General features: G+C 36.8%; 1 protein-coding gene across 1 annotated transcript in view; it reads left to right on the top strand.

Annotated features, from left to right (window-relative positions):
* The window catches only part of MMP20 (matrix metallopeptidase 20), a 56729-nt gene that overhangs the window by 4328 nt on the left and 25724 nt on the right, over window positions 1-26677 (top strand). The window contains exons 2-6 of the mRNA XM_020996074.2: window positions 4512-4759; window positions 9927-10075; window positions 11277-11402; window positions 13724-13885; window positions 14618-14759. Coding sequence (XP_020851733.1) covers window positions 4512-4759; window positions 9927-10075; window positions 11277-11402; window positions 13724-13885; window positions 14618-14759 — 827 coding nt within the window. The remainder of the gene's footprint in view (window positions 1-4511; window positions 4760-9926; window positions 10076-11276; window positions 11403-13723; window positions 13886-14617; window positions 14760-26677) is intronic.

Here is a 26677-nt window from a genome sequence, read left to right as displayed (position 1 = left end):
TATATGTCCTTAAAAACAAACTGTAACAAAAGTTCATGTTTTCATATAAAAATATATTGGGATGTCTGTGTTTGTTAATGATTGTTAAATTCATCATTAAAAAAGAAACTTTTAAAAATTAAAAAAAAATACCACGTGGTGCTGCAAGACTGAAGAAAGACATATATTGTCCAAAATTTCAAAAGAGGGAACAGAATGGAGACTACAAATTGTAGACTTGTGAGATTGCCTTTAACTCCTTGAAAAGTTCTAGAAATATTCTAGAAAATTCTAGAAGGGAATGGTTAGTAAATATATCCAGCAGAGGAAGTGGTCCTTTGTATCATGATGACTTAATCAAGGAAAACTTGAATAAGTCATGGCAGATCAACCTCACTTCATTTTCTGATACAGTCAATTGAATGATAGATCTGGGAAATACTCTAAAGTAGTCATTAATAGTCCCATGTCCACTGGGAAGGTGTTCTATAGTGGACTAACCCAAGGATTTTTGCTGATTCTATGCTGTTTAACATTTTTATTGAAGACTTGACTAAAAGTAAAGATTACATGCACATCAAATTTTGTGGATGACACAAAGTTGGGAAGGATATCTAACACAACATGGGTGGCAAACTCAGTACAATAATAATAGCTAGCATTTATACAGCACTTTACAAAATTTGATCCTGACAACAGCCCTGAATGGGTGCTATTATTATCCTCATTTTACATTTGAGGAAAGTGAGGTTAAATGCCTTGCCCAGGGTCACACACAGACAACTATTAAGAATCTGAGGCTGGATTTGAACTCAGGAATTCCTGACTCTAGGCAGCCAGGTGGCTCAGTGGATAAAGCACTGGGCCTAGAGTCAGAAAGACCTGAGTTCAAAAATCCAGCCTCAGACATTTACTAGTTGTGTGACTCTAGACAAGTCACTTACTCTCTGTTTGCCTAATCCACTAGAGAAGGAAATGGCAAATCCCTCCAGTATCTTTGCCAAGAAAACCTCACAGACAGTACTGATATGCTATGGCCCACAAAGAGTCAGACACAACTAAACAACTGAACAACACCATCAACAACTATTCCTGATTCTAGATACTTCACCCACTGTACCATCTAGCTGCTTTACAAAAGGATCCAAAAAGATTTTAATTTTTAAATTAAATTTAAATTTTTTTTTAAAAAGGTTAGAACAGCAGGTCAAATATGAAATGAAATTTAATGAAGATAAATGTAGTCTCGTGACTGTGTTCGTAAAATCCATTTTGGAAGTACAAGACTGAGGGAGCAAAGAAAGTCTTTTACTAGAGAGTTATCAGTTGGAAGAGGGATTACACTTGTTCTGTGTGGCCCCAGAGGGGAGAACCAGGAACAGTGGATGGGATTTATGGAGAACTGAGTTAAGCTCAATGTCAGAAAAACTTTACAGCAGATAAATCTACTCAAAAGTAGAATAAGCTGCTTAGGGCAGTAGCATTTTCCCCCTTGCTTAAGATCTTTAAGCAAAGCCTAGATGACCACCTAGAAGCAGCTGGGTGGTGCAGTGGATAGAGCACTGGGCTGGGAGTCAGGAACACCTGAGTTAAAATTTAGCCTTAGACTGGTATTAGCTGTGTGACCTTGGGCAAATCACCTAACTGGTCTTCCTTAGTTTCCTCACCTGTAAAATGGGGTTAATAATAGTATCTACCTTCCAGGGTTTTTGCAAGGATCAAATGAGATAATATTTGTAAAGTGTTTAGCATATGGTAGGCACTTAATAAATGCTTGTTTCTTTTCTTTCTTTAATTTGTTGGGGATGTCCTACAAAGGATTTTTGTTCATATTCAGATTGCTTCCAACTCTAAGGTTTTGTGATTCTTTGAATATTAGCAAAACCTCTAAAGTATATCCTTGTGTCCTGAAAAACTGAACACAGTACCCCACATTCTGTCATTTTATACCATGTCACAAGCATAATAGAAGACATTCAATATAATAGCTCTAGATAAAGAGTATAGAATAGAAGCAATAGAACCATGAGCCTGGAATTAGCAAAGCAATTTCCAGGCTGGACTCTGATTCTTACTAGCTGTGTGATCCTGAGCAGGTCATTTAGATGCAACCAACTAGCACTTGTTTACTATCATTAGTCCCTAGCACTAATGGTTTGCAATCTGCACAAGTGAAAGGACTTACCCTGGGGGAATTCTCTGTCATTAAAAAAAAATTACAGAAATCATAGATCCTTTGTAAAATAATAGCCTTTGGGGTGAGTTTTTTTTTTTAAATAAGCTCATTCAATGTTCCTTGGCCTACATAGCTGGGCCCATATCTCTTCTGATCTTGTAACTCCATAGCTAGCAAGAGAGAGAACAACTATCTGATTTAATCATGGATTTTTTTGGTAGAAGACAAACCCTAGATAACATCTGGTCGAACTCCATATCCCCATATCATAAACATAAATTACTTAATTTAATGTAGCAGAGGCAAAATTTGAACCCGGATCCACAAACTACAGATCCAATGTTCTTTCCACTAGTCCACATTTGTAAATAGGGATATTAGAGAGTTCTTTACAAGTCCTGATTTATTTTCTCCACAAAATAGAGCAATACTCTTTCAAAGGACCAGTAATTTTAAGTTAATTTATAGCCAGTTCACTATCCAGTAACATCTAAGTTAATTTCAGAGTGCTGCCATGGAAAGGAACCTGACTCTGGAGTCAGAAGACATAGGTTCAAATCCTGCCTCTATCATTTTCTGCATGTGTGATCTTGAGCACCCAAGGCACTTAACCCAATGGCCTTCCTCAACTAGAATGATGAGACTAGACTAGTTTACCTCTAAGATTTCTCCTAGCTCTAATCTATGATCCCACATGTAAGCATATCATACTTTTCATTTTTATATTAAATAATAGGCTCATAAGAATTCAGAAATGTCAGGTCGATCACTGAATATACATGATTTGATAAAAATCTCCACCTAGACATTTGTCTTACTGATGACTTCTCCATAAAAGGCCTAAATTTAACATTTTCCACTTTATAAAATGTCTTTCTTCTTTGCATCCTTGATGTAGGCATTTCCTTCAGATGAACTTCCAGTCCACCTACTTGTGCCTGCCCTATAAAACTTTTTATGATCGCCCATAAATTCACTACAAAAGACCCAATTCAACATGCTAGAGACCTTCTTCACATTCTCTTGCTGTCTTGACAATATCAATGGAGCACATGAGATATCCATAGGTGATACTTCACATAACCAGCCTATCTTCTGAGTCTTTTTCTGTGTATGAATATTTTTGACTCATGTATTTCTTCGGTGACATTCTTTATACCACTTATCCTTTATAATCGCTATGTCAATGTGTTACAATGACTCACACTCATGACAAGCCTTTCCATTGCCTTCTGTGTGACACCCATTTTCATGTCTTCAGAGAATTCCACTGTTATTATAAAGGCTCTTTTTCAGTAAGACTACATAGGTATCTTCTTTTTATGAATTTTTTAAAAAGTTCTTATCTTTTGGCCATTTATCAGTTGGGGACTGAAAAATAGAAGTATGTATAGAATGATTTTACACAGACACACACACACATGTAAGCACACACATATTTATATCTAATGGTAGTTATCTTGGGGAGGAAGGGAAGAAAAAAGAGAAAAAGTCACATGATAACTTTATTATATATTTAAATGAAATTGCAAGTTACACATAATAGATTTGCAGTTTCATATACAATCATCTTTTTTTTCTATTCTACTCTGTTATGGAAATGCTTGTACTTCTTAAGTTCAGAATAAAATAAACTTTAAAGAAAGAAGTACAGTAGAAAGAACACTAGGCTTGGGGGGTTGAATATCTGGATTTGATAGCAAATTTCATAGTTACTGCTTGAGTAATCTGGGTTAGGTAAGTCACTGATCCTCACTGAACTTCATCTATTCAATGGGTACAATTATATGTGCACTACCTATCATACAGGACCAAGAAGACCAAATGAGTTAATACACATGAAAGCACTTTATAAGCTATAAAGTCCCATACAAATGCAAGCTATTAATATTAAAGAGGCAATATCAAAATATTCACCCACACTTTATTTTGCAGAAAGGGAGTGTATCATAGTGGGTAGAGTGCTAGACTTGATGGAATAGGGTAGACTTGGGTTCAAATCCTGTCTCTGACACTAGTTGCAGTGGCCTCATCTCTAAAATAAATCTGTAAAATATCTCAAAGGGTTATGGCAGGGAACATATAATGTGATGTATGTAAAGTGCTTTGCAAACAGTAATGGATCAACTAGCATTTATTAAGCACCTACTACGGCCAGGTAAGCATTGGGGGTACAAAGAAAGGGAAAAAAAAGCCCCTGTTCTCAAGGAACTCACAGTATAATGGTAAGAGCTATAAAGGTCAATTGATATTTCACTAAAAATAGCTTCTAACCTCAAAATACTTTTAGAATTTCGTAGAGTTTATGCTATAAATATTCACATTAAAGAAACACTTGCCTATCTCTTCCTTATAGGCATACCTTGACAGATATTACACAAAGAAAGGAGGACACCAGATTGGGGAGATGGTTATAAAAGGACGCAACACCATGGAAAGGAAAATTAAAGAAATGCAAGCATTCTTTGGCCTCCAGGTCACTGGGAAATTGGATTATTCTACTATGAAGATGATGAAGAAGCCTCGATGTGGTGTTCCTGATATTGCAAATTATCGCCTGTTCCCAGGTGAACCCAAGTGGAAAAAAAATATTTTGACATACAGGTAATGAGACAGAATTTTTCAAGAATCAGAGAACAATATGTTTTTTGATGTTTCCCTGATAATCTGAGGCATGAGCATGCCGCACAATATTTTTAAGGGTACATAAGAGCTTGGGAGGAGATGGAAATCTTTAAATATCATGACATCATAGATAATGAACTGGAATGGTCCTTCAAAGTCATCTGGTCCACTTTCAACATTTTACAGATGAGGAAACTGAGGTTCAGAGGTTAGTGATTTGTCCACGATGATATACTTAGGAAACAGCGGAGCTCAGGATTCAAACTCAGGCCCGCTAATTCCCAGTCCTATGCTCTTTATTCTATACCATTCCAACTTTCATCAAAAACAGTCTGGCCTCAGGAGAATACATTCTCAGGATGATTGTGACATTAGGCAATTTTGGATACACTAGGCAATATGGCCAGGTAGGATCAACACATATAAACGTGGAAAAGCAAAAAGGAATCTTTGAATCAAGTGATTAAATGATGATGCTTGACATTTAATTTTTTTAGAACTTTTGATTTTTTAAAAAAGGAGGATATGATAAAACCTAACTATTCTAGAAACCCTTGGAATAACTGTTCAACATGCATGTTGATATGGTGGCTAATCAAGGTGTTTTTCTAGGCAGTCAGTAAAGTGCCATGACTATGTGCATCCAGCAGGTGGGGCTCTGAAAATAGATAATGGGTTTCATTGAATAAATTTTAGCCAGTTTTGTTGTGTACAGAGGACTGGATTAAGTAAAAGTCAGAAAGGAGGGATTAAGCATTTATTAAGTGCCTACTTTGAGCTAGGCACCAGCTTAAGCACTTTATAAATACTATTTCATTTGATCCTCAAAAGAAGCCTGGGAGATAGGTATATTATTATCCTCATTTTACAGATGCGAAGAATGAGGTTACTGTAACTTGCCCAGGGTCACACAGCTAATAAGAATTTGAAGTTGGATTTGAACTCAGGTCTTCCTGACTCCAGACCCAGAACTATATCCACTGCCTCAATGAGAAATTCTTAAGAAAAAATTAAGATAGTTTGCCTCTAAGATTATGACTTTTTCCTCCCTAAAGGTCTTCAAGCAAAGGCTGGTTTCACCCATTGAAAATTATTTTGTAGAGAGCTTTTTTCAGGTTGGACTAGATGGCTGCCGGGGAGACTTTAGGAGCAAGGAGTGCTAAGTCTTGTACAACAGATGAGAGTAAAATAAGGATTATTTATAGGAGTCTTTGAAGCATTTTCCATGTTGTTTTCTTAGAATAAATTATATGCCCTAGACTGACTGTAACTATAAACATACAGCAAAAGGTCTAGGTCAGGGGTGGGGAACCTGTAGCCTCAAGTCCACATGTGGCCTTCTAGGTCCTTGGGTGCAACCTTTTGACTGAGTCCGAGCTTTACAATAAAATCCTTTTATTAAGGGGATTTGTTCTGTGAAGTTTGGATTCAGTCAAACAGCCACGTAGTGTGGCTAGAGAGCCACATGTGGCCTTGGGGTCACAGGTTCCTCACCCCTGGTCCAGGCCACTGATAATCTGGTAAGAACAGCAACAAAAAAAACCTTTTGATTTTCAAAAGTATGATCTTTTCGCCACAAGATGAAGTGATTTTCCCCCACTCCCACTCCCACCCCCACCCCCCCAGGAGCAAAGGCAGTCCCTAATTAGATTTAATTGAGTCTCCCCCAGCCCCTCCCCCCCACCATACACACAAACACCCCATGTATGCTCCTTGAGGTCAAGGACTGTCTCTTTTATTAATTAATTTAATTACTAAGCATCATAATTTAATTAATTAATTTAATTACTAAGTACCATAATTTAATTAATTAATTTAATTACTAAGTACCATAATTAATCTAATTACTAAGTACCATAATACCACTTAATAAATGTTTCCTGAATTTAACTAAATTCAGAGTATTTGTTCATCTTGTCCCTACTGGATCTCGCAGAATCACACAATTTGACAGTGGAAGGAATCTCTGTGATCATTAGTCCAATCCATACCTGAAAGGAATTCTTACTATAATATGTGAGGCAAGTAGCCATCCGCTCCTGTTTGAAGACATAGTGCCTGATATGTAGTAGATGCTATATAAATGCTTATTCCCTCCACATATCCTCTCATCTGACAACTGAGTGGAAGATGGCTGGAGTGGAAAGAGACAAGCAGTGAGACCAACCATCAATATTGCAAAGTTCAGGCATGAGGTGATGAGGGCCTGGGCTGGGAGGGTTAAAGCGTTAAAGAAGAGGAGATACAGTGGCTAGACCATGGAGTGTATAAAAGGGAGTGTGTTTAATAATCCTGGAAAGATATCTTGTATCCAGATTGTGAAAGGCATTCAATGACAAACAGAGTAGCTTGTATTTGAATGTGGAGGCAATAGCAAGCTACTAGAGTTCATTGAGGAGGGGCATGACATGGTCAGACTGATATTTTAGTAATATCACTGAAAATTGCATAGATGATAAATTGGAGAGGGAAGGGAATCAAGGTAGAGACACCAGCTGGAAGACTATTGAAATGGTTCAGGGGTTTTTTCTTCTTTTTTCATTGAGAGAGATGGAGAATTAAAGTATTAATTGAAAAAATATTTTTAAAGAGGTGATGACAATCTGAACTAGGTTGGTGGCTATGTGAGGGGAAAAGGGATAGATGCATGAGATGCTATAAAGGAATAATAATAACATTCAAAATTATATAATCATCTCAATAGATGCGAATAAATCTTTGATAAAGCATACCATTCATTTATACTAAAATCCGTACAAAGCATAGGCACAGAAGGACCATTTTATTATAATAAAAAGTATCTAAAACCAAAAGGAAGCATCACATAGAATGGAGAGAAACTAGAAGCTTTCTCGATAAATATAGGAGTTGAGCAAAGATGTCTACTCTCCTCCGTATTACTTGTTATAGTGCTAAAAATGTTAGCAGTCATCATAAGGCATAAGCATAGGCAAAAAAGGAGATAAAACTATCCATATTTGTTGATGATATATTACTTTATTTAGGCTACAAAAGAAAGCTTCAAAAATCAATAGCATTTCTATATAATAATAAAATCAAAGAGGCAATAATAGAGGGGGAAATCCCTATTCAAAATCACCACAGTATACACAAAATAGTAGGGGATCAATCTACCAAAGCACACAAAATACTTGTACAGATTCAGTTACAAAGTGCTGCTTAAAGAAATAAAGACCTTAAATAGCTGGAGGACTATTCAGTGTTCATAGCTTGTCCATGTCAATATAATAAAAATAACAATACTACCCATGATAATTTATAATTTTAATGTTACATCAATCAAATTTTCACAAAGATACTTTACAGGACTTGATAAAACAATAAAAGATCTAGAATATTAAGAGAAATAATGAAAAAGGGAGGAATGAAGGGAGGAATAGAGCTTCCAGACCTTGAACTCTATTATAAAGGAGCAGTCATCTAAACCATTTGCTACTGATTAAAAATTGGAGAAGTGGATCAATGAAACAGACTGGACAGGAGAGAATCATAAATAATAGAACTCAACAACCCAACATTCAATAAACCAGGAAACATAAATTATTTAGGAAAGAACTGCTTATTTGATAGAAAAACTGAAAAGCAACCTGGCAGAAATTAGGCTTAGACCAATACCTTACACCACATTCCACAATAAATTCAAAATAAATGCATGACCTTAATGAAATATTAAAGATCATGCCATTAAAAATGAAGGAGAAGCATATCATACACTTCTCACAGCTATATGAAGGAGGTGTATTCTTAACCAAACAAGAAATAGAGGAAATTACAAAAGATAACTTTAGATAACTATAATTACATGAAGCTGAAAAGCTTCTGCAGAAATAAAATAATATATCTAGGATAAGAAGCAAAGCAGTCAAATGGGGGGAAAAAATCTTTGTATCAAAATTTTCACATAAGAATTTTGTATCCAAAATATATAAATTAAGATATATGTATGTAAAATATACATATATATGCATATGTGTATATGATATATATGACCAAAAGCCATTCCTCATAAATAGGTGATCAAAGGATTTGAGGAAACAGTACTCAAGAGAATTTCAGACTATTACTAGCCATATGAAAAAATGCTCCAAATCACTAATAGTGAGATAAATGCAAATCAAAACAACTCTGAGGTTTCACCTCACACTGAGCAAATTGGCAAAGCTGACAAAAGGTGGGAATAACTCATGTGGAGAGGTTGTGGGAAAATAGCAAACCAGTAGAGGTCTGGCAAAGCCATGCATCAAAATAACCATTTTGGAAAGCAATTTGGAAATAGGCAAACAAAAAGGTTGCTTCTAGCAGTCCTTCCACTCTGGCTTCTGAAGTCTCATTACTCATTTCTCCATCTATTACTGTTCTTAAAAAAAAAAAAGTCCCTTAGCTCTACACAGTTCTACCTATCAGTGTCATCAGCTCATCTGGGTCATCTTTTTTGTTGTTTGTTTAATTTATGGAATAAAGCAAGCATTTTGATAACATAGTATAATAAAAAAAGATGATTGTACATGAATGCAAATCTATTACGTACAACTTGCAATTCCTTTTAAATAGATAATAAATTTATCATGTAAATTTCTTTTTTTTCCCTTTTTTTTTCTTCCCCTCCCTCCCCAGCCCTAAAGATGGCTACCATGTTTTTAAAATCTAGATCAAAATCCCTTTCAGCTTGGACTCTTTTCAGAGATAAACACCCACATAAGCATGTTAACAGCAATTGACCCTAGTTCTCATTTTTTCTCATCTGTAAAATGAGGAGGTTGGACTAAGCACCCTTCCAACTCTAAATCCTACGATCTTAAGCCCACATAGTTTTCCATTAGAATATTTAGTTGAAGGCTTCCAGTTCCTCATCTCTTTGTTTGAGAATGCTTACCACACAGTCTAGAAACACTTCTTTCATTTATTTCCAAGAAAATGTAAGCTAGTATTTATAATCATCAAATTAGGGAAGAATGTTTTTAAGCTTTAAATTTTCTCAACTTTTGTCTCAGTTCACTTTAGTCTGCGTGCTTTCTAGACTATTTTATTTAATCAACAAAAAAGGTCTGGACAAGTGATTTTTTTTTAAATTAAAAATATGATTCTCAGTTTCACAAAATAGAAAACATTCTCTTTTCATTTGTAGAGTCTCAAAATACACATCCTCAATGAGCCATGCTGAAGTTGACAAGGCAGTAGACATGGCCTTACAGGCTTGGAGTAATGCTGTTCCTCTGACTTTTGTTAGACAAGACACAGGAGAAGCAGATATCATGATCTCATTTGAAATTGGAGGTAATGTATCCTTCTCATGCTCTTTCCATAGCCAGCACACCAGTGCTGTCACAGCACACGGTGCTGCATGACTTTGGATGCAATCAATCCGTGCAGTCTATCCATAATGTGGCTAGATCCACAGAGACCCAGATTATAGCAAAAGGTACCATAATTGCCACCTGTGCACTAGTTGGGCCAAAAGTTACAGTTGAAACAGTTCTCAGAAAATTCTGGGCCACCAAATGGACATAGGATCATTTATTGTCTCATTTTAATGCTTATTCTTTGTATCTGATTAAGACCTGTTTGATTTTATTCTTCCTTTTACATAGAAACTACTATACCTGAACAATGAATTTCTACCTCTTTTTATTCCTGCTTCTTTCTTTCCCACTGCCTCTTTTCCTCTCATCCTCTTGCTGACGCAGCTAAAAAGCCTTCAGTGTTTTTAATCTCTAAGATGGAGGAAAGCCATTTCCAGGGTACACTAATGATGTGATTTCCATGGGCCATGCACTTCAGCCTAGGCAAGGCAGGCAAGGAAGAAAAAGATAATATTGTGCTAACTAGTGCTCAGGAAAGAACTGTGACTCAAATACTCAGAGTGATTCCTCAAGGCTTACCACCATCCTTAAGGCCAAGAGTCCTACTTCCCTTCCATATATGTCCCTCAAGAAGCCCTTTCATGATGTCTTTTGCCTATTAGGCTGCCCTTGGTGCCCATTTTAAATTAACTCTAACTGGGGAGAAGTAGAGGGAACAATAGAGGAAGAAGCACAAGCAGCTGGTGGGATCAGGATAGACCTGATATAGAAGGTGGCACGTGAGTTTTGAAGGAAACTAGGATTCTAAGACACAGAATGAGAAATTGGCCTAGTCTAAAACTCCTAGACTTGACCTTGGATTTTGGTTTGGCTCATAGTGGGAGCCACCAAAATGCATTGTCTATCCTAATGTTTTAGGGAACTAAAAGATTCAAGAAGCTTTCCCCTTACCAAAGAGATAGGGAGAATCTAGCTCATTACATTCTTTTGTGACATGGTCTGACTCTTCTTTATCACTCAATCTAGGGTCTTTTGTACTGAAATATAATTTATACTATATACAATGATTCTATTTTATCAGGACATACATTCACGGTTTGGGTGAATTATGTTAACTGAAATCAAGGAAAAGTCATACTACATTTTGTTGGTATCTTTCTCATGTTTGTTGGTAGATCATGGGGATTCATACCCATTTGATGGTCCTCGAGGGACTCTGGCCCACGCATTTGCCCCTGGAGAAGGCCTGGGAGGAGACACTCATTTCGACAATGCTGAGAAGTGGACTATGGGAACGAATGGTATATATGCACAATTCACCATAACCTGGAAAATATTGTACCTTCTCCTGGGCCTCCAACATGAAACCCTGTGGCTCAACGGTGCAAGCCACCCTTTATCTAGGGGACCAGGCTAAGGAAAACAAGTAAGCCAAAAATCACAAAGATCATTCAACCCCATAAGGGGAAAGCTCTGCCCTCAGCCATGTGCTGAATCCTTGTTTGGTCTGTTTCACTTCAGCATAATCTACATATTCTATTAGAAAGAAGCAGCAACAAGGTCTCTTCTCCAGTTGTTGAAAGCAATTCGGCTCAAATCAACAAACATTCATTCAGTGCCTACTGTGCACAAAGAAGACAGTGTGGAGTAATGGAGAGAGAAAAGACCTCAGAGTCAGGAAGAAAGATGTGGATTCAAGTTCCACTCCCTATCATTTGCTGGTTGTATAATGCTGGGCAAGTCATTGAAAGTCCCAGTGCTCCAGGAAGCTCTCCATGAGCTTATCTACACTGTAGACTGCTGCCCTCACCTGGAGTTCCCTACACCCATGAAATCACAGGTCCAAACCAAAAAGAAAGGCAAGGCATTCTGCTAGGCACTGGGAATTAAAAACAAACAAACAAAAAAATCTTACCTATCTCTTGCCTTGAAGAAGTTTCTATTCTGAGTAAATAAGAGAAAGGGAGAAGGGGAGGATACCTATTTGACTCCTTAAGGGAACACACAGTATTTAGAAAGGGAAGGGTATTCCCTAAAGTGTCTGGAAGAAAAGGCTTTGGGATGGCATGCAGCTCTTCTGGATAGTCCTTAATGTGGATAGACTGTGTGTGAATAATGAAAAGTTGGCTAAGTGTTTATTCTAAGAGAGAACTAAAAGGTATACGGAAACTCATAGATCCCACTCTCCATCTTACTTTTCCATTGACTTTAGTGTCCTACTTCATTAAATCATTTAGTAGGTAATAATTATAAGCAGCATGAGAGAATGGCTGAGTGGATAGAAAGCCTTTCTTAGAGTCAATATGCCACTAGCTGTGTGACCCTGGGCAAGTCTCTTAACCTTTTAGTGATCTGGACAACTCTCTTGGACTATAAATTGCAGAATAGTTACCAGTGCGTACTGGTAGAGGACCAGGTGTTGAAATGATGAAATCATAGGATGAAATTGTATGCCCTACTCAGAAAATGAATAACTAGTAAAACTGACTAATTTGAGTCTTAGCTCCTCTCTCTGCCCCTCTCTGCCTCCTCTCTCTGTCAGTACCAGGACTTAGTGATTGCACATTGACAGCCTGGACCAGTTGGAGGATTATTGGAACCTGAAAATTAGAGTCTTGATAGGGTGAGTCAAGTGATTCAGGAAAGTCTTGACAGGTCTAGGAGAGACCCTGAGCTGATGAGTGGAGCATCAAGAAAATATGGCAACTTCCAGCTACAGATGCCTAGATGGGTTGACTGTCAGTATCTAGGAGTTCCAGTGGAGAACAATAGGAGCTTATCTCAGTAGGTTCATAGAACACAACACCTGGGCAGCCTGATAGGAGACAGACAAAGCAAACAGTTGGCATGCAAAGAATCTGGCCATGGATAACACAGTCTATGGTTTACTAGAAGTTTTCCAGTCTCTTCTCTGAAAGATCTGGGGACTACGACAGGGTTACAAGGCAGGAACTTACATAGGGGAAGACATTGGGACATAGTTGCTGGCACTGGAGTACAAAATGGGGCTTGGTCACAATGAACTAACTCTAAGCAAACCAGCAGCATAGGGATCTCAGGGGCATTTAGACCAATTTCCTACCCAAATCTGGAATCCTGACTACAACATTCCCCAAGTGATCATCTAATGAATTTCAGTGACAGGGAACACACTACCCCCAAAAGCAGCTCATCTTATTTTTGAATAGCTCTAATTGTTAGGAAGTTTTTCCCATATATAGCCATTATCCTGTAACTTCCACCCATTGTTCCTCATTAGTCAACTTGCATCTTCCTTTAGTGGCCCCATTTGTACAAGTGTAGGGAAAGGGACACAAGCCAGACATTATACTGCCCTCTTTTTGATGCAAGTGGAATTTTTTTAATGACACAGGAAAAATATAGTTTCTGAATAAGTCAAACTTCTAAGTAAACAAGTTGGTTGCACAATTATCAATGAAAAATGCAATATGTTTGACTTTAATTCTCCAACAGAGAGATAATGAAAATGAGATAATAAGATGCTTAAAGTGCTTCACAAATCTTAAAATGTTATAGAATTGCCTATTATTGTTGTGATGATGGTGACAATGAAATTATAAATCTATTTCCACACTAATCTTATTCCTCCTGTGTTGTTTAGGATTCAATTTATTCACTGTTGCTGCCCATGAATTTGGCCATGCATTGGGATTGGCCCATTCTAGTGACCCCTCAGCACTGATGTATCCGACTTACAGGTATCAACATCCCTATGGATTCCGCCTCCCCAAGGACGACGTGAAAGGGATCCAGGCATTATACGGTATAAACCCTAAACTCATCTGATAGCTAAGTATAGATGAGTGATGCAGGAATAACATTTGATTTCCAACAACTAAGGAGTTTTAAGCTTTGACAATGGCTGCTTAAGTAAAGATCACTGAAGCTTAACCTTATCCCAGCCATATTTTATTTCCCCAGTTATGCAAACACCTTTGTCTTATTAGAGTTGAGAATTTTCTCCAAAGCACATTAGACCATGACAGGATAGAGATGAAGAGAGAAGATTTACTTTCCCTTGGATCTTAGATCAGGACTCACCTCCTGAGATAAGATGGATACTCTATAGTCATGTTCAGAGACTTATCTGTTTGCATATAAATTTGCGTTTCTTCCAAATAGATGCCCAAGTGCAAAGAACAATATAAGGAAGGACACTTGGGAAGGACAACTAATGACATCTCTACCTCTGATTCCCTATAGCAGAATAGACAAACCCCCATTATGGTAGAATGAAATAGAGTCTAGGACTGGGAATCAGGTGCTCTTCTCTGAGTTCTAGAACCTGCTTTGTTCCCAACTAACTCTATGACTTTAGAAGTCATTTAACCTCTCTACATTTCAGTTTCTCCATCTCTAAAATGAGTAAGCATCCAAAAAGAAGGTAATCCTTAAAGGATGAAGAAGTCACACAAGTATCCTGAATATCTGCAGCCAAAGGACATAGGGGACTTTTTAAAAAGTCTATTTTGCCAACTTTGTTTTTGAAACCTAGGACCTCGCAGAGCAGTCACTGAAAGACCCAATGTGCCAAATGTCCCTCCTCACAAGCCATCAGACCCTGATATCTGTGACTCCACTTCATCCTTTGATGCTGTGACAATGCTAGGAAAGGAATTACTGTTCTTCAAAGACAGGTGAGCTCCATATGTACCCAACATCATAACATATCAGGCTCCTGAATAATTTCAGGAATCCACATCACATTACTTCATGCAGCTATCTACGAATTAATGGCTTGCATACTGACAAATGATTCACATGCCCCCTGGCACTGCCCGTCAATGACCATTGGATTCTCCCACTCTTCTATTCTCTCTCTGCCCTTCTCCCTTCACACACACACACACACACACACACACACACACATACACACACACACACACACCCTAACTATAATTGTCTTGAAAGTCTGATTTTAGAGAACCTGGTCCTGGAGGGTCATGAGGGAAGAAATTGAGAAGAGCAGAAATAACTGAGGAGAGGAGTTTCCTTAGGGAAAACTCCAGTCATGGGAACATAAGATTTAGAGTAGGAAGGGATTAATCAATCATCAAGCATTTGTGGATTACTACTATGTGGCAGACACTGGAATATTACAAGTCATCTAGTCTGATGACTAGGGACATTAAGTGACTTATAAATCACATAAGTACTAAATGTCAGAGATCAGATATGAGCAAAGGTCATATGATTACTAGCTACCTAGGCAACCAGTGATAATCAGAGGCAAGGGAACTGCAGCTGTGACTTCATTGATATGATTGCACAGGTGATGACTCACCTTCTTTGCAATTTATAGTCTTAGAGAGTTGCCTGGAGATTGAAAAATTAAGTGACTTGGTCAGTCACACAGTGAGAATGTTTCAGAGGCAGGAACAGAATTCCAATGTTCCTCGCTCCAAGGCCAATTTTCTCTCCACTCCTATTTATTCCTCTATGCTAAAGTGAATAAGATGGGGGGGGGGAGACAGAGAGAGAGAGAGAGAGAGAGAGAGAGAGAGAGAGAGAGAGAGAGAGAGAGAGAGAGAGAGAGAGAGAGAGAGAGGTCTAAGGGCAGAGTTCTGGACACCCATATGGGAGAATGATACAGAAAAGGAGACTGAAGAGATGTCAGAGCAGAAGAACCAAGGAGGGCAGTGTCACAGAGGTGAAGAGAAAAGAGAATTTCAAGAAAAAGAGATGATAAACACTGGGAAATATTTCTGAAACATTACAAAAGGGCTATTGGATTAACCAGTTAAGAAGCAATTAGTGACTTTTAAAGGAGCAATTTCAGCAAATAGATGGAGAGAAAGCCAAATTGCAAGGGTTGAGTAGGAAGTAAGGAGGTAAGAAAGTGAAGATAGTAAGTGGAGACTGCATCTTCTAGAAGTTTACAATGAAGGGGAAGAGATAATATGATTAATAATGAAGCAAAATCAGAGTCAAAGGAAGAGATTCTTTGGTTTTGTTTTTTAGGATAAGGAGATGAGCATATTTATAGGCAGAGGGAAAGAGCTAGTGGAGAGGAAGAGACAAAAGATAAGACAGAAGGAATTATTGGTGGAGCAAAGTTCTGGGAGAGATGGAAGGGCTGATATTAAGGACCTATGGGGACAAAAAACACCCCAAATGACTAAAAACAGAAACTGAGGCACAGCACTGAGCTAAAGCACTTTATTAAAGGGACCTGGCCCCCTCTAATGAAGTGGACCCCAGACCTTCCTCATGGCTTGAGATACCCCCTCCTTCCAGTGCCTTATTTTTAAAACACTGGGTACCACATTTATTACCTGAACATTCTAAAGAGGCTATACAAAGTATAGAATCCCATTGGTTGACATGAAGCATAAGCTAAAAATAGTATGTCAGCAGTGTCGTGGGTTGGGTGAAGTAGGGAATAGCTCTGCTGACTAGGTGGTCATAAGATTGATGAGTCTGGGCAAGAGGAGATGGTAAAGTCATGCATACACTCCAAGAATATATTGGGGGGACTTTCTGCACCATGTCACCCATGCTTGTTTTGGTCATGGAATTTGAACAAAATAGGATAGAGATAACTGTGTCAGCATTCTTGTGGTTATGCAGTAAGCTCCATAGCTGGTAAACAAGTAGTGAACATTATATTAAGGTCTGAGGGCTATCATAGGGGCCCTTCTATTAGAAGCTATATTCCTATGTGATTTATACAAAATATGGATTAATACATTGTTTATTCTTATACCTATTATTAGGTGACTGACTAAAAATGTATTACTAGATGAGTATAGTAAAATAATTACGAGCAATCATTACCCCTTAGAGAATCATAATGAACTAATATTGATTAGAGTTTGAGTAGGGGTCCATAATGAATCGTTTCACACAGACCCAAAGGAAGGTATAGCCTTAACTTCCCCTGAACCCAGAAGAGAGTGTGGGTGAAGCAAATTTTTTTCAGTGTGAAGGAAGGGATATGAAGGAGCTTGTATCTGGGGACTTCAATCTTCTCAGTAAAGGAGTAGAAGGGTTTAATCTGCATAGAGAGTGAGAGTTGAGTTTGGGAGTTAATGAGAGAAGGCTTGCTGGCATAATTTGCACTCACATCTGTTCTTTTCTCTCTTCCCACACAACCATCACTCTCATCACCGCTTGTTATGACTACTGGGGTAGCCTCTCTAGCAGGTTTCCTTGCTTCTAGTCTATCTTCAATATCCATCTATCTCCTATCTATCTACCTATCTATATATCTATCCATCTCCAAACCATCTTCCATACAACTGTCAAACATACTACTACTAACACAGGTGTGATCACTCCCCTGCTCAAAAAGCTTCGATGACTCCCTCTTGCCTCTAGGATAAAATGCGAACTCCTCTATTTGGTAGTTAAAGCCCTTCCCAATCTGACTGCAACCTCTCTTTTCAGACTTTACAATACTCCCCTTCATAGACTCAGTGTTCCTGCCAAACTAATCTACCTTTTGTCAGCAATGCATGACATCACATCTTGTGTCCATGTGCCTTTGCATAGGCATTTCCTCCCTTAACCACCCCCCACCCCCAGTCAATGATCTTTTTCCTTATTTCTGCCTCCTGAATATCTAACTCTAGTCAAGGCTCAGCTTTCTCCCTACAAAAGGCCATCTTGATCTCTTCAAGCATTAGTGCACTAACCTCCTCAAAAAAAAATTACTTTGTATTTATGTACATATAATTACTTATCTGTGTACATGTAGTTTTGTCTGGTAGAATATAAAGTCCTACAGCTGAACTATATGGTTCGATTACCACATAAACAGCCTTCTGAGGGCTAGCTTAGGAAATTCACCACTATGTATTCTAGCTCTTTACAATGTCCCAAAGAGAAATTGTTTCATAAGAACATTTGCTCTGAATTTCAAACAAATGACACAAATGTGTGTTTGCAACATAACCCATTGATGAGCTGTTAGTGTTCTTACTATTAAGCCCTTTAGAAATCCTATCTCATAAAGAGATTTCAGGAAAGCATTTTAACTGTCTTGGCTACAAGATTTTCCTGGTGATATTTACTTTTCTTAAATTGTTCCATCTCTGACTTCTTCAATTTTCATATATCTGAAAGCTTTCCTGACAGGAAATGTGAAATATTTGATGTGGAAATGGAATCCAGGGAAAGCAGTATGGTCTATTTATGATATCATTTCCTATTAGCTGCCTCTCCATCATTCAAATAACACCATGCTCACCTCTCTCCTTACCTATCCATTGGACATAACATGAAGCCATTACGTGCTAGTGAGATGATGATGGAAGAATTAAAACTCTTGGCATTCTTTTCCTTCTCTGTGAGGTTCCCACATCCTGAAACCATTGATTGGCATCATTGTTTCAATGGTTTAGAAAAATTCCTTGAAGTCTTCTAGTGGCTGGGTGGGGGAGAAGGTTGTCTAACATTTCTATAGCGAAAAGCAGCTTTTGTGACTTCTCCCTCATTTATGATTTGGTGAGACATGATCAAATAGGGCAGATGATTTCAAATAACTGGCTTAATATTGGGGATATATTTGGAAGGGAGAAATATAGAACTAGAAGACAGGGATTTGTGGTTATAGTTGCAGCTCTGTCACTAACTTCCCGACCTTTGGCAAAACATTTTCCTTCCTAGACCTGAATTTCTTCATCTATAGATTGAATGGATCAGAACAAATGATCCTTCCAGCTCTAGAATTCAGTGATTTTGCAGTTTGAATCTCCTGTTGGCTGCTATATCTGTATCTTAATGAAGTCTGCCTACTATGCTGTACGAAGAACAAAACATTCTTTCATGGCCCAGTAACAATGAGAACCTGGGGACTTCCTGCTTGAAAAAAAGCTCCAAGTATTTGTTCACTCCCAGAACTTATTCACTCCCACTAGCCAGCTTGGAAATTCCCATCATCAATTATAAGGAGATCTAAAGGATTTGGCTAATGACTAGATATCTACAACAAAGGAGAGGAAGGAGACAAACCAAGTTTTAAGTCTGGGTGACTGGAACTATAATGGTATCATTGACATAAATTAGGAGCTCAGAAAGAAGAGCTAATTTGTAATGATTATAGAATCCCAAACCTAGAAGAGATCATCCAGGCCATCATCCTGTCCAACCACTTCATTTTACAGATGAGGAAACTGAGCCCTAGGGAGATAAAGGAATTTGTCCAAGGTCACATAGATAATGGGTATCAGCGGTGGGATCAGACCCAAGTCCATCGATTCCAGAGCCAAAGTTCTTTCCCATGTCATGTTGAAGATGCAGTTCTAGACATAGTGAGCTGAGATGCCTGTGGAATATCTCAGTAGAAATTTTGTGTAAACAGTTGAAGATATTAAAGGCACGGGACTGGTGTTCAGAAGAGAGGTCAAAAAAATAGCTGGAATTGTGAGACTGAATGATTATTCTACGGAAAGAATTCAATGAGAAAAGGAATGGAGAGTTGGGAACTAAATTTCAAGATATGAAGAAGTGGAAGAGAGAAAAATTAGCAAAGGATACAGAAAAGTACCAGTGCTAGTACCACAGAAGATAGAGGAAAAGAGATTTTGAGTAGGAGGAGGAGTTAATAGTGTCAGTGCTACTGAGAGGTTAAGAAAAATAAGGTCTGAGAAAAGGCTTTAAATTAGAAAGCTTAGGGAAGTATAGTTTCAACAGAGTGGTGAGAAGAGAAGCCAGATTTTAGGTGCTGAAAGAGATACTTGATAGTGAGGAGTTAAGGCAGGCAGCATAGACTATTCATATAATACTTTTGTCAGTGACAGGAATGAGAAGAATGGGGTAGTAATTGGAGCAGACATCAAATCAAAGAAAGGTTTTTCAAAAGAGAGAAGACCTGGGCATGTTTGAAGGAAGAGAGAAAGGAGCTGGTCAACAGGAGAGATTTAAGAATTAAGAAAATGAGGTGATTAAAAGAGTAACATTCTGAAGGAGGCAGGAGAAACTAGAGTGGTGAAGAGGTGAGTTCGAAAAAGCAGAGAGACTACTCTTGCCCTGAGCAAAAAGGCAAGGGGTTTTGTTGTTCAGTCATTTCAGTTATGTGCAACTCTTCATGACCACATTTGGGTTTTCTCAGCAAAGATACTGGAATGGTTTGCCATTTCCTTCTCCAGCCCATTTTACAGTTGAGGAAACTGAGGCAAACAGGTTAAGTAACTTGCCCAGGGTTACACAGCTAAGTGTCTGAAACCAGATTTGAATTCACACTAGGTGGTACAAGGGATAAAGCACTGGACCTGAAGTCAGGAAGATTCATCTTCCTGGGTTCAGATCTGGCCTCAGACACTTACTTACTAGCTATGGGACCCTGGGCAAGCCATTTAACTCTTTGCCTCAGTACTTCATCTGTAAAATGAGCTGGAGAAGAAAATGGCAAACCACTCCAGTATCTTTGCTAAGAAAACCTCAAATGGGGTCACAAAGAGTTGAACAGGACAGAAAAAAATTACTGAATAACAACAAAATGAGTCTCCAGAACTCTATCCACTGCACCACCTATAAAGGACATAAACTATAAAGATAGTTTGAAATGGAGGATGTAGATGAGGGGGTTCATTCTGGATAATATTGTTTTTCTCAGGGAAATAGGAATAAAACTGACTCCTAAGTGTGCAGTGACAAGGCTAGGGTGAGGAGAATTGAACCTCTCTGCAGCCATGATATCAAGTATGGGTGGGTGGGGCAGTGTGGTATAACAGAAAGAGCACTGAACCGGGAAATCAAATACCTTATTTTCTAAAACATGAGGCATTACTGAATCATTAGCCAGGAGGTAGTCTTCCTGTATCTACACAAAGCTATAAGATGAAACTGGAACTTTGGTTTCTTATTGACTCTGAGCCATTAATTCAAAGCCATTTTCAAATTCATTTAAATCGGTACTTTTCCCAAACAGTTGTGATGTTCATTTACATTTGCATAATTTAATACTTTGATGAAGCTGTGATTACAAAGATAGGAGCTCACTGTCCAACAGTGCAGATCCCACCACCACCATACCAATCTACTCTGTGTGTTTCTTGTCCACATCCTTCCATCAATTTTCTACCAAGTGTCCATTCATCATTCTAGAGGCCTTTCTCTAGATCTGTTGACATTGCATAATAATCAATTAATCATTCATCCAGCTCTTATTAAGCACTTACTATTTGTTTCTAGGCACTGTGCTAAGAAGCCCTAAGGATACAAAGAAAAAGCAAAAATAGTCCCTGCCCTAATGGAGCTTACGATCTCATCAGGGAGACAAGAAATAATCAGAGCATGCAAGTTAAATACAGAGTAGAGGGAATATAGCTTTACAGCAGATGGCACTAGCTGCTGGGGAGACCAGGAATACTCATGCTCATTACTTGCTCATGCTACTTAGTAAACTTTCTTTTCCAATAATATAGCTTTCAGATGATATGCTTAATATGCACTTTTATTGTGCAATTATTCAGTGGTAATATGATACAGGAATATATGTCTCATGGCTATGCCCACTATGCACTGTCCATTGCCCTTTGGGTAAACTTCAAATTTAATTCTTCAGAGACTATGATATTCTAAAATACCTAGCTGTGAGGCATTACCTTAAGAATATCAATGTTTAAAAAATGGGCCTTAGTTTCAGAGGAAAGCTTGTGGTAATTAATAACCAGAGAGTTTTTCAAAGTTAAATCTATCCTGATCTCCTCCTTTTATTCAGTTCTGGTTAAATCATTTATTCATCTTCAGTATCTGTGCAAAATACGTGTGCACTGATGAATAACTGTGTGTCATCCATCCAGGTGCATAGTATAATCTGGAAAGTGGGAATTATTTATTATTTTTTTTTCCTGGGTAGGAAGGTTAGGCCAAACTCTTTTAAGTGATTATGGATACCATCCAGGAGTCTCTGGTATATTTATCTATCTATCTATCTATCTATCTATCTATCTATCTATCTATCTATCTATTTATTTATTTATGTTTACATTTGTCCATATCTTCTTTGATATTTATAATCAAGGTCACCAAAATTATCTCTGTTCTTACATTTTTCAAAGCATTTTGTGCAATTTTGACATGAGATGGGGACACCTTATTGAAAGAGAGGCTTTAGATAGCCTTTTTTTCTACCAAATCAGATGCTTTGTTTAGTTTCATTTATTTTATTTCTAACTTATGAAATAAAACAAGCATTTCTATAACAATATAATTTTTAAAATGATTGCACATGAAACTGCAAATCTATTATGTACAATTTGCTATTCCTTTTAAATATGTAATAAAGTTAACATGTAAATTTCTTTTTTTCCCATCCATCCCCCTCACCCTAGAGATGACTACCATTAAACACAAATATATGTATATGTGTAAAATCATTCTACAAATACATCTATTTATCGGTTCCATCTCTGGATACAGATAGTGTCTTCCTTCACATGTCCTTTGGTGTATGTTTGTCTTTTGTTATCAAAGAGGACCATGATGTCAAGGAGATGATGACACGACTTGCAATTTACTTTGATTTGAGGGAGGGAGGGCTGTGCAAAGTCACCAGCCTTGTACTTTCTCCTCCAGAGCCATCTGGGTCCAGTGGCCAGATATTCATCAGGATGACTGGAGATGGCCCAGGATGCAGTGGGAGACCCTGGTCCTTTTAAGTTAAGGTCTTTTCAGGTTCTCACTTTGAGTGAGGTAATGCCTTTTCAGTAAATAGGCCTCTTTAAGAAATGAGTCAAGGGATGGCCCCTTTAATAAAAAAAAAATCAAAGTGGGAGGGGAAGACCCTCAGGGTTTCTGGCCAAAAGAGAAAAGTTACTATTTACATTCACTCTGAGCCAAGAGGGCCCAAAAAATTCCATTAATTTGGATATTTCTACGAGTCAAAATGACTTATTCGCTTAAAGTTATTCTTAAAACAACGTTGCTTTTACTGTATACAATGTTCTCTTGATTCTGCTTGGTTCTACTCTTTATTTTATGCAAGTCTATCCATATTTTTCTAAGAACAAGCTTATTATTTCTTATACCATAGTAGTATTATCTTCCCAATCATATGCCACAACTTGTTCAGGCATTCCCCAATTAACAGACATCCTCACAATTTCCAGTTCTTTGCCACCACAAAGAGAGATGCTATAAATATTTTAGAACACATAAGTTCTTTTCCTTTATCCTTTATCATTGGAAATAGACCTACTAGTAATACTGTTGAGTCAAGGGGTATAAGTAGTTTAATAACTCTTTGGGCATAATTTCAGATTGTTCTCCAAAATAGTTGGATCAGTTAACAATTCCACCAACAAGGACCTAGTGTCCCAATTTTTCCACATCCCCTCCAAAATCTGTCACTTTCCCCTTTTATCAATTGTTTCTATGATTTGTTCTTTTACCCACTAATTCTTTAAGATTAGGTTGTTTAATCTCCAACAAATAAAACAGATAAACAATTGGTTAATTTGTTTAAAAAAGAAAGAGAAGAAAACCAAATCACTAGTATAAAAAATGAAAATGTGAATATACCATTAATGAAGGTGAAATTAAAGCAATTATAAGGAGGTATTTTGCTCAGCTATATGCTAATAAATTTAACAATTTAAATGATATCTGAGAAACTGTCTACAAAAATTTTGGTGACATTGGGCATCCTTGTTTCATACCTGATCTTACTAGGAAGGCTTCTAGCTTATCCCCTTACAAATAATGCTTGCTGGTGGTTTTAGATAAATACTTTTTATCATTTTAAGGGAAAATCCATTTATACCTCTACTTTTAAGTGTTTCTAGTAGAAATGAGCAATATACATTATCAAAAGCTTTTCCTGCAACTATTGATATAATCATGGTTTTTTTTTGCTTTTATGATTTATATAATCAATTATGTTAGTAGTTTTCCTTATGTTAAGCCATCATTGCATTCCTGGTATAAATCCCACTTGGTCATAATGTATAACCTTTGTAATGTGTCATTATAATCTTTAGCTAGTATTTTATTTAGGATTTTTGCATCCATATCCATTAATGAAATTGGTCTATAATTTTCTTTCTCTCTTATTACTCTTCTTGGTTTAGGTACTAGTATCATATTTGTTTCATAAAAGGAGTTTGGTAGGATATCTTCTTTGCCTATTATTCCAAACAATTTATTTAACATTAGATTCAGTTGGTATTTAAATGTTTCACAGAATTCACTTGTAAATCCATCTGGTCCTGGTGCTTTTTTCTTAGGAAGCTCATTTATGGCCTGTTCAATTTCTTTTTCTAAAATAGGTCAATTTAGATACTCTATTTGCCCTTCTACTAATCTGGGCAATTTATATTTTTTGTAAATATTCTTCCATTTCACTCGAATTGTTAAATGTATTGGCCTAGAATTGGACAAAATAACTCCTTATAATTGCTTTTATTTCATCTTCGTTAGTAATATATTCATCCTTTTCATTTTTAACTCTAGTGATTTGGTTTCCTTCTCTTTTTTAAATCAAATTAACCCATGGTTTTTCTCTTTTATTGGTTTTCTCATAAAACCAACTCTTAGTTTATTAATTCAATGGATTTTCTATTCTCAATTTTATTAATCTCACCTTTAATTTTTAGGATTTATAATTTAGTGTTTAATTGGGCATTTTAGTTTATTTTTTCTAGTTTTTTAATTGCATACCCAATTCTTTAGTCTGCTCTTTCTCTATTTTATTGATGTAAGCAATTAGAGATATAAATTTTCCTCTGATCACCACTTTTGCCATATTCCATAGGTTTAGAGATATTGTCTCATTATTGACATTCTCTTCAATGAAATTATTGATTGATTCTATAATTTGTTCTTTAACCCATTCAGGTTGTTTAATCTCCAATTAGATTTTAATCTATGTTTCTGTGGTTCCTTATTAAATATAATTTTTATTGCATTGTGATCTAAAAATGATACTTCAATATTTCTGCTTTTCTGCTTCTAGATATAAAATTTTTATGTACTAATATCTGATTAATCTTTGTAAAGGTACCATGAACAATTGAAAACAAAGGTGTATTCTTTTCTATTTCCATTCAATTCCCTCCAGTATCTATCATATCTAGCTTATCTAAAATTCTATTCACTTTCTTGACTTCTTTCTTATTTATTTTTTATTAGATTTATCATTGGATGCTTTTTTAGAGTCAACAAATAAGCACAGAGGATTCCTGCACCCTCTTCATATTTCACTCTGTTGTATGACAACAAAGATGTAGCTACCTATAGAACAACATTTGTGAAAGCTTGTATATGTTCTCTCATACCTTCATAAATAATACCCTCCATATATGCAGAGATTATTCTCATAAAAATTATGTAGAAATGGGAAAATAGACATATTATTGAATATTTATTGATATTTCCACAGCATTACTGTAACAAAAAGATTTTATTTTTTCCAACTGTTTTTAAATTTTCTATTTTTAGATACTTGAGATTTTTCAGTGATCTCAATATTATGCTACCACCAATACAAACATCTTGTGAATACTCCATTTTGTCCAACTTTTCTTCCCATCTTTTGTTCTGTGTCAATGTCTGTTCTTTTATTCATTTCCTATTTTTTGGTGTCAATAGCTTGTTTAAACAGGTCAGATTGGACTTGCCTCAACTGAAAAATGGATTGAGTATTTTTTTCTGGTATTTATTTTTATCTTTACTCTAACAAATCAATCGCCTGACTACACAGACAACTGATCTGGAAATCACTACTCTATTACTATCTAGTCATTTCCTATTTGTTAAATTATAAATATTGTTCTTTTGTGATGTTATTTGATGCTTGCTATGTTTGGCACCTCTTGACTCTCTTCTTATGAAGAAAATATGCACAATGTATCAGAATGAGGTTTCTGGGCAGCCTGAGGCCTTTGGTCTTTCTCATTTTGGACTCCTGGATCATTTTTTTCTGACATATTTTTCAATGTCCTCCCATCTACCCACATTTGCATTGAAGTTACTTAATATTAGAGTATATATTAATTTAATTTGGAATGAATTCTGCCAAACATTTAAAGATTAACTAATTCCAATATTAAATAAATTGTTTGGAATAATGGACAAAGAAGGGATCCTACCAAACCAAGTTCTTCATAAAATTTGATTTCTTTCTCAAATTCTTCAAAAGATGTTGTCATATAGGCTACATTTATCTTAATTTTAGTATTTTTGCAAATGATTATAATGAACACTATGATACAAGATAATGAAGTGTATCATTAACTGATGTTTGTTGCTTCTGGACAACCGTGATAAAAAACCAACTTTGCCCACTTCAGTGGCATAGTATAATGAGTAGAATGCTGGGCTTAGAGTCAAGAAGACCTGGATTCAAATCCTATCACATTTACTATCTATGTCAATTAACTTCTCTGTATCTAAATGTTTTCATCTGTAAAAATGAAAGGGTTGTTTTAATAGGCACTAAGATCCCTTTTGGCCATAAATCTCTAATTATAATCCTATGATCTTTTATTTGTATCCCCAAGAAAAACCTATGATACATCTTTCCATGAAATTTCTTTTGATCTTCTAGTTCCATTAGTAGACTGTGAAGATTGTTATAATTCAGGCCCTCCAGTAGTTGTCTACTCTTTGG

Source organism: Phascolarctos cinereus, unplaced genomic scaffold, assembly GCF_003287225.1.
Source record: "Phascolarctos cinereus isolate Bilbo 61053 unplaced genomic scaffold, phaCin_HiC Scaffold_726;HRSCAF=1367, whole genome shotgun sequence".
Taxonomy (NCBI): Eukaryota; Metazoa; Chordata; class Mammalia; order Diprotodontia; family Phascolarctidae; genus Phascolarctos; species Phascolarctos cinereus.
This window is presented reverse-complemented; position numbering and strand designations above follow the sequence as displayed.